The sequence below is a fragment of the Protomyctophum parallelum genome, assembly GCF_964188405.1.
Source record: "Protomyctophum parallelum genome assembly, chromosome: 3".
NCBI lineage: Eukaryota > Metazoa > Chordata > Actinopteri > Myctophiformes > Myctophidae > Protomyctophum > Protomyctophum parallelum.
The window spans coordinates 49,993,105-50,009,179 of NC_139698.1; the positions used below are offsets into that span (position 1 = coordinate 49,993,105).

The 16,075-nt window shown below is 41.6% G+C and overlaps 1 protein-coding gene across 1 annotated transcript; it reads left to right on the plus strand.

Annotated features, from left to right (window-relative positions):
* Positions 1 to 6,068: 6,068 nt before the first annotated feature.
* On the plus strand, positions 6,069 to 12,481 carry apoeb (apolipoprotein Eb). The gene is made up of 10 exons (XM_083762209.1): positions 6,069 to 6,113; positions 6,423 to 6,501; positions 6,743 to 6,896; positions 7,158 to 7,445; positions 7,587 to 7,926; positions 8,366 to 8,418; positions 10,029 to 10,099; positions 10,248 to 10,401; positions 10,594 to 10,881; positions 11,345 to 12,481. The coding sequence occupies exons 2-10, from the start codon at positions 6,456 to 6,458 to the stop codon at positions 11,685 to 11,687; spliced, it is 1,737 nt and encodes a 578-aa protein (XP_083618335.1). The 5' UTR covers positions 6,069 to 6,113; positions 6,423 to 6,455; the 3' UTR covers positions 11,688 to 12,481.
* Positions 12,482 to 16,075: the final 3,594 nt, after the last annotated feature.

Here is a 16,075-nt window from a genome sequence, read left to right on the forward strand (position 1 = left end):
CAAAATCGGCCACTGTGCCACCAGCATCACCTGTAGGGACAGGGCATGTTGAGGTTTGTCTCTGCTTGTCAGTACAAAACATGTATTCAAGGTTACCTTCTTCCTTAACCCATTAAGACCTGAGGCCGATTATACAAAATTAATCTTCTAAATCCGTACAGTTTTCTTAAAAGGTTTTGTTTCTTTATTCAGTGGCAAACCTTTTCATGTCAAGGACCACCCAAAATTGTATGTATTTGGCAGCCAATTTTTTTCATCTTTGAAAATATTAATAATCTGGATAGGCCAAAGATTTGGACTGCCAGTCTGAATATATCCTAATATAAGTATGGCATGTGACATTTTACGTTACATGTTGGTGTATTGTTGGACATGACAAGCCTGTGTGCAGTTTGCAAAAGGCATCTGAAACAATTCAAGGCTACATGTATGCTGGGACAGGATTATAGGCTGATTTAGGGTACATGTGTTTTGGTGTGGATTTCTCTTTTAAGCAGTTCAAAGTTATTGCTCTACCGCTTCTATCATCATCTCCACTATACCCTGCTTACCAAACTTACCAACTGACAAATAACATTCTTCCAGATCCAGCTGTCACAGACATGATACATCCTAGATATTATACATACATACTTTACCCGTACAAACAAATGCCAACATGTTTTATTACTTACAGCAGAACATTACTTTTTCATTTCTTTAATACAATCAAAGGTAGGCCGCATGCATGCTCTTTCCTCTGCCTCCTGCACTCCACAATCAACTCCTTGGTTTAGTTGACATTGACAAAAATAATATTTTTGTTTTCTTAGCACATGTATTCCATACATTCCATAGGGCTGGATCACACATGGACAGATTACATCATCAGGTTGGGACAACAATTGACAACAACTGGTCATGAGCATGGATTGAAAGATTGATTGATTGAAATGTTTATTTCACAGTGTGTAGAATGGGTACATTTCAAACAAAAGCACAAGTCAATACAAAAACTGCTACTTTGTGGATGAAACCATGATAAAGCACCACGACTTGTTTACAACAGGGAATAGAATGCACCCGCACACTGTATATTTGCTCAGTACAAGAGTATTTTTCTTTTTAATGCAACGTTTCGGTCCCTCTGGACCTTCTTCAGGCATGTGGCATAGGAGCGAAATTAATTCAATCCATTGTTTGAGCCGAATCTGGGTTTCACGTGATTTGTTGAACTCCCTCTGGTGTTGTGACTATGGACTTTGTTGACATTAAGGAAGTATTTTGCCAGGTACATGGCATAGTATCTTGGTGGTGTAGAAAATCTTAGTTGCTGTACTCTGTCGTCAACCCTAAACCATTCCAGCCTATCAAAATGGGCAGGGGTGAGGTGGGTTCTGGTAGTGAGGCCAAGTAGTAGCCTGACCATTTTGTTTTGGGAAGTCTGGAGCCTTGTTTTCAATACCTTTGAGGTACTGTGGTACCAAGAGGTGCACATGCATAGTTGAAGAAACATTGTATGAGGGCTCCTGTTAGGGTCTTCAAAGGTGTTTTTGTTGACCAATGACCAGTGAGGAGATCCATGTAGATAAGCTTTTTTTATTAGGGACATTAATGTGATTACATTCTTTCTTTCTTTCTTTCTTTGCTTACACAGTTGAAGGATGCCAACAAGTTCAGGTCACCATAACCTGACCAAGATAACTCAAACCAGTGAAGGGAACACAAGGCACTATCTATGTGATTCTGCATGGCACAGATCCCAGTCAGATGACTCAGAAGAAGAAATATAGACATAAAAACACAGCATTCTGAAAGTAGATGATCTTTTGCCCTAGAGGCATCAACTGTAACCTTACTGACTCATGTAAACAGATGGGTGGGTGGGTGGCTGTCTGGCTTTCCTTAATAACCTGTTTTGCTGAGATAACACAATATTGACCACAGACACATCAAAATCGTCCATGACTGCTGGGAAGAGGAGATCATCAAACTGGGGTTATGCAATGTCGACTGACAGAGGTGGAAAGTAACAAAACTTCCACTGGAAATCAGACAGGCTACATCAGTGTCCATTTTTATCTTTGTAAGAACTCTTTACAATACAACCTTTACCTAAAAGGAAAGGACAGTGTTTGTTGTTTCTCTTCCACTTTTGTCTTAATGTTCGGTTCACGGTTGTCCAGAACCGCCCCAAAAAGGGCTCTGGACCAGGCCCCTGCCCAGCGTCCATATATGGAGCTGGCATATACTCCATATTTGGGCATGCCTTACAAAGAACTCCATATATGGGACAGACATAATATCTGGGTGCATGCGGACGGCGGTGGCTCAGGGGTAGAGTGCCTGGATGGTAACCGTAAGGTTGCCAGTTCGAACCCGGGCTCCCCCAGAGTTACTGTCGAAGTGTCCTTGAGCAAGACACTGAACCCCTAATTGCTCCCGATGTGCTAGTTGGTGCCTTTCGCTGCCATCGGTGTATGAATGTGTGTGTGAATGGGTGAATGTAATGCACAATCTCTGTAAAGCGCCTTGGATAAAGGCGCTATATAAAGGCACCATTTACCATGCATTTACAACTTGCATCGTTTCAAGTAGGCCAGCTCCCAACGGGCACCGCTGTAAGGCTCCAACACATAATATCTGGGTGGTGCATGCATTTCGAACTTGCATCGTTCCAAGTAGGCCAGTGCCCAACGGGCACCGTTGTAGAGGCCCCATGGGCACTGTTCTAGTAGAAATAAAGTGTATTATTATTATTGCGACAGTAGGTCGCATTTACTATGAAAACCCTAATTCTCCGTCTGTCCGTCCGTTAGTTAGTCACCCACGCCTCCATATATGGCCATGCCTCGTAACATCACATCTCCATATATGGTCCCGCCTCGTGACATCACGCCTCCATATATATGGTCAGGCGTGATCACGTGACATCATGGAGACCCTTAGATCTCCATATATGGAGCTGACCTGTTCTGACATTCCATATGTTGATCTGACCTCATCAATCCCTGTACACTCAAGATTGCTTCTCGTCCCATAGGGCGTCTCACTCGTTATTATTATTGTTGTTGTTGCGAACGCAATGAGCACTAACTATGAGACCCTGCAGATCATGTCTGTCTGTGTGTCTGTCTGTCTGTCCCGCTGTGACACCACCCGCCCGCCACCAGAGGGCGCAGCTGTAGCACACACACATGGCGCAGCTGTAGCACACACACACACACACACACACACACGAGCTGCGTTCGCTTCCCGCGTTTGCACGTCTTACTTGTTATTATTGTTATAACACTGTTGAGCTACTCTGGGACTCTAGACTCTAGACTTTGCAGCCATATCTGTTGTTTTTGTTTGTGTTATGCTTCAGGACACCGAAGTAACAACAAAAAAGTCTATTAATGTCATGGACAATAAAGCTGTTTGAATCTTTGAATCTTGCGTTACTTTAGATTAGAACTTACGATACATAGCCAATTAACCAATTAGTCCTATTTTATATTGTCATTACTTCGTTATAATATAACAAGCTCTGCTATTTTCTTAAACCCTACTTTTACTTGATACTGTAAGTATAATTTGATACCAATATTTATTTTTACTTTAATTCAACTTAAATGAGTGAGTGCAAAGGAGTATTTTAATTGTGGTATTACTACTTTTACTTCTTCCACCACCGTTGACTGAATGCCCTCTCACACACTGTTCTGCTAGACAATGGAACATTAATACATCTCAAAAGGGGAACAGTCAGAGTTCATGCTGACCATAGCCATGCATGTCTTCCCGTCTGCCATTATTTATTTCTATTGTCTTACCTCGTGGTTCTTGTTTAATCCCCTCTTTCACATCCTTATCTTAGTTTTTGTTTTCTCTCTCCTTCACTTCTTGAGTCTAATTGCCAGTCAGTGACACTTCATTGTGTTTGCACATTAACATATTGAGGATATGCGGTGTGGGTCTGTGGGAGCAGGCACCCTACAGGTCAGGGTGCTTGCCATGTTGGCTATACTCACTCGTCTCTCTAGCCTCTTTATTTTCACTCTGAAAAGTAGAAAATGTAAAATGTAATGTAAAAATGTAATTGTATATAATGTAACATATGGCCTGTCATAGCCAGGATATATATATATAACCAGATGCAAGGGAGGTGAGGCAAAGTTCATGCTCCCATCACAACAAAAAGCTTTTAAAAAGAACCAAATTCAAACACGATCCTTAGATCCTGCATGTCATGGGGAGAACAAGTGATTTAGACGGAGATTATAGCCTACAATGAATTAACGAATGAAAACCATGGATCACGTTTGTTTGGATTAAATTACTTATGTTATTCAGTTGGTGTGTTGAACTGGACTGAACTTGTACTGCTTTGAGTGACACACCCTGGTTGTGACATACCACTGTCTACATAACATGCATGGTCAAAGGCCTTTTGCTTTTTGTTTTAACTTCACAACAGAATGCTCAATGCAGTCTTTTTTGTGTACATTTGTTTTTTAATTACACAGTAACAATTCCTCATCTGGGTACTTAATCACACCATGACTGACTATACATTTAGATTTTGTCAAAATACAAAGCTTTATCTGTGGGTACAATGGACAAATATCCTGTTGGTTGGTCTTTAGAAAAATATAATGCCTATATAAGCTATCCTTTGAATGTTATCACACAGCATAGCAACTGCCTTCCGACTAAGAGTATGTTGAGTAAAGATATGGATTTATTGTCATTACAGCACAGAGAGTAATTGCAGGACTGACATAATGTAGACCATGTCACGAAGAACATTGAAATAGATATAGATAGCCATTGACTCTGATAAGTCAAAGTTTGCTTTCATCACAAAACTCCCTCACAGACTATTTGTAGCACATTCCTCTAGTCTAAATCTTCCATAATGAGTTATGATTATGTGACTGACATCGGCTTGACCCTACTTATGTACACTATGTTGAATCACTCTCATCAGCACATACTGATACCCTTGATTCCATGACCATTAACTACTTTATCTGTACAATGATATGGTGTGTGTGTGTGTGTGTGTGTGTGTGTGTGTGTGTGTGTGTGTGTGTGTGTGTGTGTGTGTGTGTGTGTGTGTGTGTGTGTGTGTGGGTGGGAGGGGGGGGGGGGTCGTACCTATGTTCCCCAGGTTCTATGTTCCCCACCATGCAAAAAAGCTTATTTGTTCCCCGCTTGTACTTATACATACAATTGTAGAGTACAAAACACTGAAGTCCTAAAAACAGAAACCTAACGCTAAGGTAAATGGGGAACATAGGGATGACCCTGTGTGGGTATATATATATATTCTCTATGAATCCTATATCGGAGTTGGTGTGAGAAGGGTCCAGCCCAAAACGGGGGCTTTTAGCAAAATGTTTCAAATGTATGTACCACGTTGTAACTATTACTGCAACATAGTGGCTATAGTCTGCATTACAACAGGCCTAGACCCCCTATAACTGTTTTCTGTTAGGAGGCAGAGTGGAGGTAGAATTAAACTTTGACCCCTTTTCCCCTCACTGTATATGTTTTTCCCCCTTTTTACACCCTCTATGATGATTTCCTGTTTTTGTGTAATACGTTTATGGTGTCGTCCACTCACAGTTTTTGAATTGAGTTGTACTTGAAATGTAGCCTACTGTAATTCTGCAAACTGTTAATTATACTTCAACCAACCAACCAACCAATCAATCAATCAATATAGGCTACCTGATAACATAGGCTACAGCTACAACAATTCATCACTGGTCAGCCATAGGTTACTCATAAGTGTAAGCAACAGCAACTTTTACCTTTTTAGTCACCAGGGACGTTGCTCAATCATGATTAACACATGCAAATAATGTGAGTACTTCGGACGCGACCGCGGTGGCACATTGGCGTGGAAGGAACCATGAGCTTTCACGTACAAATCAGCATTGACTCATGCACATGCACGAGCACACAAACACCATACGTGGTAGTAGTATGATTGCATGGGGAACACCCCCTCCCCTCCCCCCCCCCCCCCCCCCCGCGCGACGCGCGCACCACATCGCCACCATAGCCTGGGACACTATAAAAAGCTTTGGCGTCTGTCCCCACAACAGCACGGCCACGGACCAAACAACAACTTCTCTCAGGTGAGTGAAACTTTAGCAGCAATGGAAAAACTTAACTAACACGAACTTCTTCAAATTACGTTTTCTGTTTGCTGCGTTTCATCAATTTCTCAGTGAAATACGTTCACCTATGTTTTAAATGGCATTTGTGAAAATAGGTATATTTATTTGCACTACATCTTCGTGACCTTATGCAGTGCAAATTGTATTTTACAATGTTTTAGTAAAAAAGCGTTTAAAGCTGTGCAATTAGCCAACCGTATTAATTCAATCATGAATAGCTGTCTTGCAGATGTTTTACACAGTTTCCCCTCTTTCTTTTTTCTATAGGTGTAGGCTACTTCCCAGTCAAAAACAAGCACCATGAAGGCTGCAGTAGCTCTGATCCTTGCCCTGGCAGTCATTACTGGTAAGCATTGATTACTTTATTAGTCAGAAATGTAAACAGCACAGAGGTAAAGGCTAAAATGATAACACAATAAAAGTCCAGATCCTCTTTGTTTACACTAGCCTAATGGTTGATTAAAGTGGTTTGAATAGTGTTTATTTTGGACCAATTATCAGTACAAATAATGCATGCATGTATATAGCCACTTTCACTATCTTGGTTTAATGTGTTCTACAAACTATAAATCAATTTGTTCATATAGGCTGCAATGCTCGTGCTGTGCGAGATGTCGAGGCCTCTCCAGTCCTCTGGGAGGAGAGTGTGGATCGCTTCTGGCAGTATGTGAACGATCTCAGCGGCCAGGCTGATGGAGTGCTGGAGAACATCAGAGCCTCTAAGATCAGCAGAGAATTGGAGTGAGTGATATATTGTCACACTGTGGCCACATGTCTCAAATGAGCAAGAGTTGTTACATTATTTTTATTTGAATTATAGGAACTGACTGTCTACCGGTTCTGTAGATAGAACATGTAAATACTGTGTTCGATCTTTGCCCCATAAACACCCTCTTATAGGCTTCCTTTAGCTATACCCCTGTGTTCTACTCCCATGCTTAAAATGTGTCTATATCCTCCTCATTTGTCCTGACCTTCTCTTACCTCTGCTTCCCCATGCAGGACCCTGATTGCAGACACCATGGCAGAGCTGAACACCTACAAAGATGACGTGGAGGCCAAGCTGGCCCCCTACACCCAGGACACCGCCGGGCAGATCGGCCAGGACCTCCAGCTGCTGACCGACAGACTTCAAAAGGACATGGTGGACGCCAAGGAGCGCAGCACCCAGTACCTGGGTGAGCTCAAGGCCATGATGGACCAGAACACTGACGATGTCCGCACCCGTGTCAACACCTACACCCGCAAGCTGAAGAAACGCCTGAACAAGGACAGCGAGGAGATCCGCAAGTAAGTCGAACCGCAGACGCTTTTAGTTTTCCTTTTTTTTTCTTAATTTGGTTTATATAACCAAACTAAGCTGATAACATCCTTTGCCGTTTCTCTTGCTCTCTGACCTAACCTCTTACTTATCTTATCTTTCCCTTCCAGCACTGTGGCCACTTACCTGGGTGAGATCCAGTCCCGCACCTCCCAGAACATTGACCTGGTTAGAGAGAACGTGGAGCCCTACGTCAGCCAGGCTCATGGGACCGCCTCTGAGAAGCTGAGCACCTTCACAGTTCTGTTGAAGAACCAGGCTGAAGGCCTGGGTCAGCAGCTGGAGACCCAGGCAGAAGGCCTGAGGGAACAGATGGAGTCCACTGCCCAGGACCTGCGCACCGCCTTGGAGACCAAGATCGATGAGCTGACCCAGATGCTCTCCCCCTATGCCACCAAGATCCATGAGCATGTCCAGACCGTTGTGGACAAGGTCAAGGACATCGCTGCTTAAGAAATAGACACTGAGACTTGGGGTTTTCAAAGGGTTTGTGGATAGTTGGTGGTCCTCTAGCAGGAAACGGCAATGTGGAGCACTGGCTACCTTAAATCCCAGAGGAAAAAGGAGGAGAGCTAAAGGCTAATTTATGCTTCAGTGTGAGAGTCAACTTTTTGCAGAGCGACAAACACTTTTTCACTGAAGCATAAATTACGTTTTAAGAGTTACTGATCTTGTATTCATTTGTGTGGGCATTTTAGGGGTTTTGATTAAGAAGGAGCTGATGATATTCTATTTGATCACTGTTATCAGTCTTTCTTGGCCATGCATCTCCCCTGATTACCAAAAAAACAATGCCTCACATTCAATAACAGCTTTCTTATGTAAACAGTAAAACAGCTGTATTTAATCTGCTTTGCCTGTCAACTTTGAGTTATTCCTGTCCCGTCAGACACACGCAGTGCAGCTAATCCGTATTGGTTTGCTGCGTGTTGACGGAGACAGGTTGGGGGTTGAAACCACTGTTTCTCACTCAGACCAATACACCACAACACACGTGCAATTTTGTCATTTAATTTCAATGCACTGAATGTTGTCAGTTAGTCGGCACATTGTATGTGAGTGTCTACAAGTTATTTTGAACCACTGAAGCGCCTTGCCGTATTGAATCTGTATTTACACCATGTTGTGTTTTGTATTTGTCAGTATGCAAGTGCAAAAACAAGTGTATTATGTGACTTTCTTGACAATCGGTAAGTGAGCAGTAGATGTCTGTGATGTATTCTGACCTGTTTCACCATGTAACATGCCCACCGCCACTCGCCATGGTATGCTGCCCATCTATGTGTTTGACTGACTGCATAGGATGCAGTGCTAAACAGCATTCAGTGAATAAATAAAATGGCACACAAAAAATAGGTCTTCTGTCAGTCTCTGATTCTCTGAACAAACATTTAAAAGTGATGTATTATTTAAGAGGTTTGAGTTTCAATACTGGTCTAAAATCACCTCTTAACTTTTCCCTGTATTATGTTAAGCAGAGAGAGCGGAGGAAATGAGATTGAAATGCATTATAAAGAACTGCTGTGATTTGAGAATAGTAGGCATATCCTATTTTTTGGACTGTTAATGGTAGGCTATATTGAGCCTTTTTAGGGTAATGGGGCACCTGGTATTTCTGGGCACCTTCATTCTAGGCTAGTAGGCTATATTTGATTTAATTGCATAAGCATTTATTTTACGAGGGACCAAATATATATGTTGTAATTCCTATGCTGAATATAGGCCTACCTGTCTACAGTCTACAAATGCTAAATAAATGCTTTTATAAAGCATACATTTATTCTCTATTTTTATTTGTGTTTTTATTTAATTTTTGTGTGTGTGTGGGGGGGGGGGGGGGACGGCGAGGTGAACACAAGGTTAGGTGTGCACTGCTTAGGTGCACTGGACCTGTATTCGAGTGAATCACTGTCTTGTTATGTTTTGTCAACATCCGTGCTGTTTATTTGCATTGACAGGGAGGTTGCTCAATCGTGATAAACGTGCAAATAATAGTACTTCGGACGCGGTCGCGGTGGCACATGGCGTGGAAGGAACCATGAGCTTTCACATACATAATCATCACCTCATGCAAGCACGCGCACGCACACACACACTCGCGCGATGAGGAACTCCCCCCACCCCCCATGCGACGTGCGTACCGCATCACCATCTGGGACGCTATAAAAGTTAAACCCTTGGCATCTGTCCGTACTCATGCACGGAGGAAACTAGCCTAGTTCTCAGGTGAGAGAAACAGCATAGTTAACCTCAGTGGAGGATTAGGACTATAGGCTATGGCTATCTTAATTTGTGCTTTGTTTAAAATATATATATTATTATTTATTTACTATTCGACTAGCCTATAGGCTACTATTGTGAGATTGCAGTGCAAATGGCATCTGGGAAATCGTCTAATGCTACATTTTGAATTATTGTTATACTTTTTTAAATATAGAATATCGCCTTTCTCAAATTTATTTCATTTAATTTTGTTTTTTGTGTTAGGTAGACTACTTGGATAGTCATTGTTTAAAAAATATTAACTAGCCTATACCGTATTTCTTTTCTAGGTGTAGTATACCTATCTGTCAAGCAACTATGAAGGCTGTAGCTCTGATCCTTGCCCTGGCAGTCATCACTGGTAAGTCTATTTTGGTGGTTGGTTAAATTGGTTTGTAAAAGTGTTTGTTTTGGTCCAATTGTCAATTCTATATATGCATGTATATCTGCTTGTTTTAAGCTTATCGTGTGAACACGCAGTGAACATTTCTATGTACAATTTTCCTTAGGCTGCAATGCTCGTGCTGTGCGGCAGGCTGATGCTTCTCCAGTCCGCCTCGAGGAGAGTGTGGATCGCTTCTGGCAGTTTGTGAATGATCTCAGCAGCAAGGCTGATGAAGCAGTGGAGACCATCAAGGCCTCTCAGTTCACCAGAGAACTGGAGTGAGTGATAGACTCTCATTTGTACTTAAAAAAAAAAAATTAGACACTGTCTTCAGCCATCCAGAACGGTATCTTCTATGATCTCCCCATAACAACCCTTTTCCTCCTTGGCCCTATGTTCCACTCCCATGCTTAAATGTTGTCCATATCCTCCTCGTTTGTCCTCTTATACCTCTGCTATACCTCCTATAGCACCCTGATTGCAGACACCATGGCAGAGCTGAACACGTACAGGGCTGATGTGGAAGCCAAGCTGGCCCCCTTCGCCCAGGACAGCACCGGGAGGCTAGGTCAGGACTTCCAGCTGCTGGCCGACAGACTGCAGAATGACATGATGGACGCCAAGGAGCGCAGCACCCAGTACCTGGGTGAGCTCAAGGCCATGGTGGACCAGAACACAGACACTGTCCGCAACAGTGTCGACACCTACACCCGCAAGCTGAAGAAGCGCCTGAACAAGGACAGCGAGGAGATCCACATGTAAGTCAAACCGCAGCAGGCCCATAGAGATTCCTAAAAATATATATATAAAATTATTTTAAAATTAAGCCATCTAGGGACCTGGTGAATCGTGAGTTTCGTGACCATAAAACCTTTGATTCTGTGGGGGGGGAAAAACAAGGGGTATTTATTAAATATAATAACATTATATACATAGGCATAATTAAATAGTAAAAATTTTTTTTCACAGAATCAAAGGTTTCATGGTCATGAGTGACCAAGACCCTGGATGTCTTGATTAAAAGTAATTGAAATATTAAATAAATAAATCTTTAGCTTTTCTTGAGTGGCAGACATTTTGTGGTGCCACTCATGAAAAGCCTTATAATCCTAGGTTTTGTTTTTGCTTAACTTGATTTTCATAACCAATATAAGTGACCCATATGGATGGTAGTATTCTGGAGGAGTTTCTCTTATACTCATGTCATCTTCCTCCATCCAGCACTGTGACCACTTACATGGGCGAGGTGCAGTCCCGCGCCTCTCAGAACATGGACATGGTCAAGGAGCGCGTGGAGCCCATTGTCAACCAGGCCCAAGAGAGCGTCGCTGAGAAGCTGGGCAGCATCACAGCTCTGCTGAAGAACCAGGCTGAAGGCCTGGGTCAGCAACTGGAGACCCAGGCCGAGGTCCTGAAGGGCCAGCTGGAGTCCACTGCCCAGGACCTGCGCGCCGTCTTGGAGACCAAGATTGATGAGCTGACCGAGATGCTCTCCCCCTATGCCAGCAAGATCCGTGCGCATGTCCAGAATGTCATGGACCAGGTCAAGGAGAGCACTGCTTAAAACACACAGAGACTTAGGGTTTTTCAAAGGGTTTGTGGCTAGTTGGTGGTCCGCCATTTTTAGCGGGAAGGGGCAATGTGTGTGGAGCACTACCGTAAACCACAAAAGAGAGTAAGGAGGAAAGCTAATGGCTATAAGCTTTGGCAAAAGTGTGTCATGGGGCATGGTGCTTGTAAAACATTTAAAAGCTGCATATTGCATGACAAATTTTCACAACGCATGAGGGGAACATGGGAAGTCTTCTGTTTCATCACTGTTATCACTCTTTCCTGACCATTTCGCCATATCACCAAAAACAACGCCTCATATTCGATAACAGGCTTTCTTACGTAAACAGTAAAACCAGTGTTTAATCTGCTTTGCTTGTCTACTCCTCCACACCGCACCCCCCATACACTGTGCATCTAATCTGTGTCATTTGTTTTGACATTCAGAAACTGTACTTTGTGTTAGAGCTCAATATAGACGATGTGCAATTTTGTAACTGAATTTCAATGCACTGAATGTTGTCAACTAGTCAGCACATTGTATGTGCTGACTAGCAAGGTGCCTTGCTGTATTGGCTCTGTATTTACACCTGCTATGTTGTGCTTCATATTTGTCATGATTCAAGGAAACAAGCGTAATATACTGTGACTTTTATTGACAATCAGTAAACAAGCATTAATGCTGCTTGTATGTGTTCCATTCTGACCTGATGTGACATGTCCACCATGTCACTATCCATCTATTACTGCATAGGATGCAGTGTGCTAAACAGCACTGAGTGAATAAATAAAATTACCTACAAAAACAGGTCAGTGTCTGTTTCTCTAATCAAACATTTAAGAGTGATCTATTATTTAAGATGGGATTCCAGTTTCAATAATGGTTGGTGTACAAAGGCTTTGCTCTATTCTTTAGCCATTTTTCTAAGTAGTAGACAAAACTTTAGGATGAAATGTCCAGAAGTACCATTTAGTACTTTCTGTGAGATGTTGGAAAATGATGCATGAGACTAAAGACTACTAAAGTATTTTTGCCTAGACCTCTGTTACACCCCCACCTTCTAATCTGTAATCATGGAAACATCTCTCTCTCTCCCTGTCTCCATCTGTTTTATTCCACTGCCCCTCAATCTTGTCTTAACTTGCACCCGCCCGCTTGCACCCACATTCCAATCTTTTGATTGCTGCAGGCTTTGAATGTTCTGTCCTATGTTGAAGACACACCTAAATAAAAAACCCAGAAAGCATGCACGCATGCATGTAAGGCTGCAACTAACAATTATTTACTAAGCAATTATTCTATTGATTACTATTTGGATTAATCAAATAATGAAGATGTGCAGTTAAAAATATACACCAAGGAATCAACATGAAAAAGTTCTAATAATCAACTAAATCGATTAGTCTGCACTTAACCCCTATTTAATATTTTGTTGTACAATGTGTAATGTAAAAATAGCTCACAAACGTGAGCTAGTATATCTGCTATTTTTGAAAATCAATTGTTTTATAAAAGAATGAATCGATTAGTTCCATTAACTGTTTCACCTTACATGCATGCATATAGAAGGGTATAACATGGAAGACATTAATGTAGTATATGCACATAGAGATAAGTGCATTTTAAAGGACAGAAAGCATGGAAGATGGTTAAAAAACACTTTATTTGGTTTTTCAATTCAAATGGAGATGGAATGAGAAAACAAAGCAAAAATGAAACAAAACAAACACAATGTACACAAATAATTATAGCTGGCAAAGAAACAAGATAATTGTGCATTTGCTGTCATAGCCAGCTACTTTGAACCTATAATAATTAAATATACTATTTCATCCCTTGGGGGGGATTCAGTTTTTACAGCTTCACCGAGCTGAGTGCTTCTCAAGTGAGTGAACAGGGAGCAGGGGGTTCTTCTGTGGTCAAATACATGGGGGGTCCCTGACATGGACCACTGGTCTAAACAGCAATAGTCCCTGGAGAAAGAAAAGAGAAAAAGGAGGAAAAAAAGTGTAGTGAAGACCAGCAGGGGACACCATTTGTCTCTTGTTTCACCCTCTTTCCTCCTCTGACCCCATATACACTCTTGTCCTCGGTCGCTGTGTAATGAGGCAGCTGTGTTGTCTTTTTGTAAGAAGACATTTGAATAAACAAGAATTGTCTTACACATAGGAGTAGCAAATGTATCTAGTCAATCTGCAAACCGTGATATTATTGTACTGTCAAATCTGGTACATGTGATCAAAAGGTGAGGAAATGTGGATATGCTGCTTTAGACAAGTACTTTTCCACCCAGCCTTCAGATTGTCTTTCCCACTGCAGTGGGAAAGACTTATCAATTATCATCTAGTGTTTATATGTTGTAATTTAATATGTTCTAAAGGTCATTGCATGCAAGTTAAGGACCAAACAGGTGACTAATCGATGGTTTCTGCTTTGTTCCTACTTCTTAGGTGAAAAACACTGTTTATCTCTGCAACTCTGCAAAAAAGACTCCACTGCTCCACAGATTTGGCCGTAGTGAAAACAGGAACACTGCAGGCATTTTACCAGTCTGCATTATGCATAGTCTGGTGGCCCTAGGCCTAGGGTGTCTCAACTCAACTCAACTCCAAAAGGCAAAAGTCACAGCAGGCTAGCAGGTGCTAACTAGCCCACAACCGCTAGTAACCCCTAAAAAGACACCCCTGCAGAGATTACCTTCTATAACCCCCCCCCCCCCACCCCCCCTCCTCCAATGCAATTCATCACCACAGGGGCCTCCAGCCTCGGCAAAGACAAAAACAGCTTTTTAAGCTTGTTATTGTGAATTGGGTGCAAGTAATTACATGTACTTTCACACCCCATAGGCGTGACATCATCCCATATTACTATTCAAGAGGAGCTTATGTGTACACATGCTAATATCTAAAATCCCTATGCCACTCAACTGTCTTTCTCATCTCCTGTGGACAAAGAAAATGCAGATTGAGATGCTTCCCAAGTTAACGTGAGAGTGACAAGTGACATGAGTGACCCTCATGCAGCTCAATGACGAACATTGTATGCATCATAACAGCCTCTAACTGTAGGACGGTAGGGCTATATGCACTTACCAATGAGCACTGGATGGCAGTAGACTCAGGTGTGAATAAAAAAATATTGGGAAATGAAACGCTCTTGTCTGTTCCCAGCTCAAATAGACAAAATGGCCTCATCTCACCCTAATGTTGTAATAAGAGGTAACTTCAGTTCAAACAACTTTACTGACCTGCACCCCTCTGCTGTGTGCAGCCGTACAAGACAGACCACATGCTGTTCTGTCTGACTCATTTCCTCTATTTTTCGGAATTACTATAAACATGACAGTCATCATAAATTAGGATACAGGGCAAAATGTCTGTTGTGGATAAGTGCCAAGATGAATCTACTATTGATGCATTGAATAGGATAGGCATAAGTGCAGACAAAGGAAGGAGCCTGCTGAGGTCTTTGCTGGACTGGAGATTTTGATTATGAGCTTAACATTTTACTCTGATCAGAGTTTACAGATAACATATGCACCATACACAACCAATCAAACCCCACATATCTGATTGAGAGATAGAAAGAAAAATACATTACAAAAATGCCAAAATGTTGAATGAATAAATTAGGACATGTTTGTTGGCAAATGTTGGCTGAGCCATTGTTTTTGTAAAAGGAAATTGTATGACTGTGCGATTGACTGAGAATGTTCTCAAACAAACAAAGTAGGCCTACATAGCATACAGCACTGTTCTATTGTGTATACTTATATCTTCATTGTACATATATTGTACTGTTAGACGGATGTTAGGTGCTTAGCTTACCTTGCTGAATACCGGTATTTCTATGTATTTGATGTATTACCATGTGTTGTTTATTCTTGCTTACTGTAATGTGATTCCCTGTGACTGACTGATGTTGGCATAGCGTGTTGTATTTTGGATAATATCTCTGTACTCCTTTTTATCTCACTTTTCTTTGAAAAGATAATTGAAAAATCACTATGGGAGACCTGTCGTATGTTTGTGAGTGTGTTATGTAACTTATGTTACCGAAATGTTGATATACTGTGTGTGTATATTTTATTTTATTTTATTTAGCCTTAGATAACTACATTGTGACATCAAATCACCCCATGAAATAGTGAAAAGCAATAAGCAATCAGTGCTAGCTGTAAGCAGAGTCTCAAATATGAGACAATATCATTACCGGTAATTAACCTTTAAATAGTGATAAATGCAAGGCATTTAAGTACACTGCTAATAAAAGCACTGATGTCCATTGAAGAGGTAAGAACTATAGGCCTACAGCACAGGTGAAGAATTGTACTAAATCTGGATTATTTCATCCTCTGTGTGGTGAAGAGACTTCATTGACTGAATGGTTATAGGCCTATT

What these genes read in the sequence shown, in the direction of transcription:
- apoeb (XM_083762209.1), top strand. Translation starts at nt 6,456, where the DNA reads ATGAAGGCTGCAGTAGCTCTGATCCTTGCCCTGGCAGTCATTACTG. An exon ending in GACAGCGAGGAGATCCGCAA is followed by an intron (nt 7,446 to 7,586) that starts GTAAGTCGAACC and finishes TTTCCCTTCCAG; the next exon opens with CACTGTGGCCACTTACCTGG. An exon ending in CTGCGTGTTGACGGAGACAG is followed by an intron (nt 8,419 to 10,028) that starts GTTGGGGGTTGA and finishes TTTCTTTTCTAG; the next exon opens with GTGTAGTATACCTATCTGTC.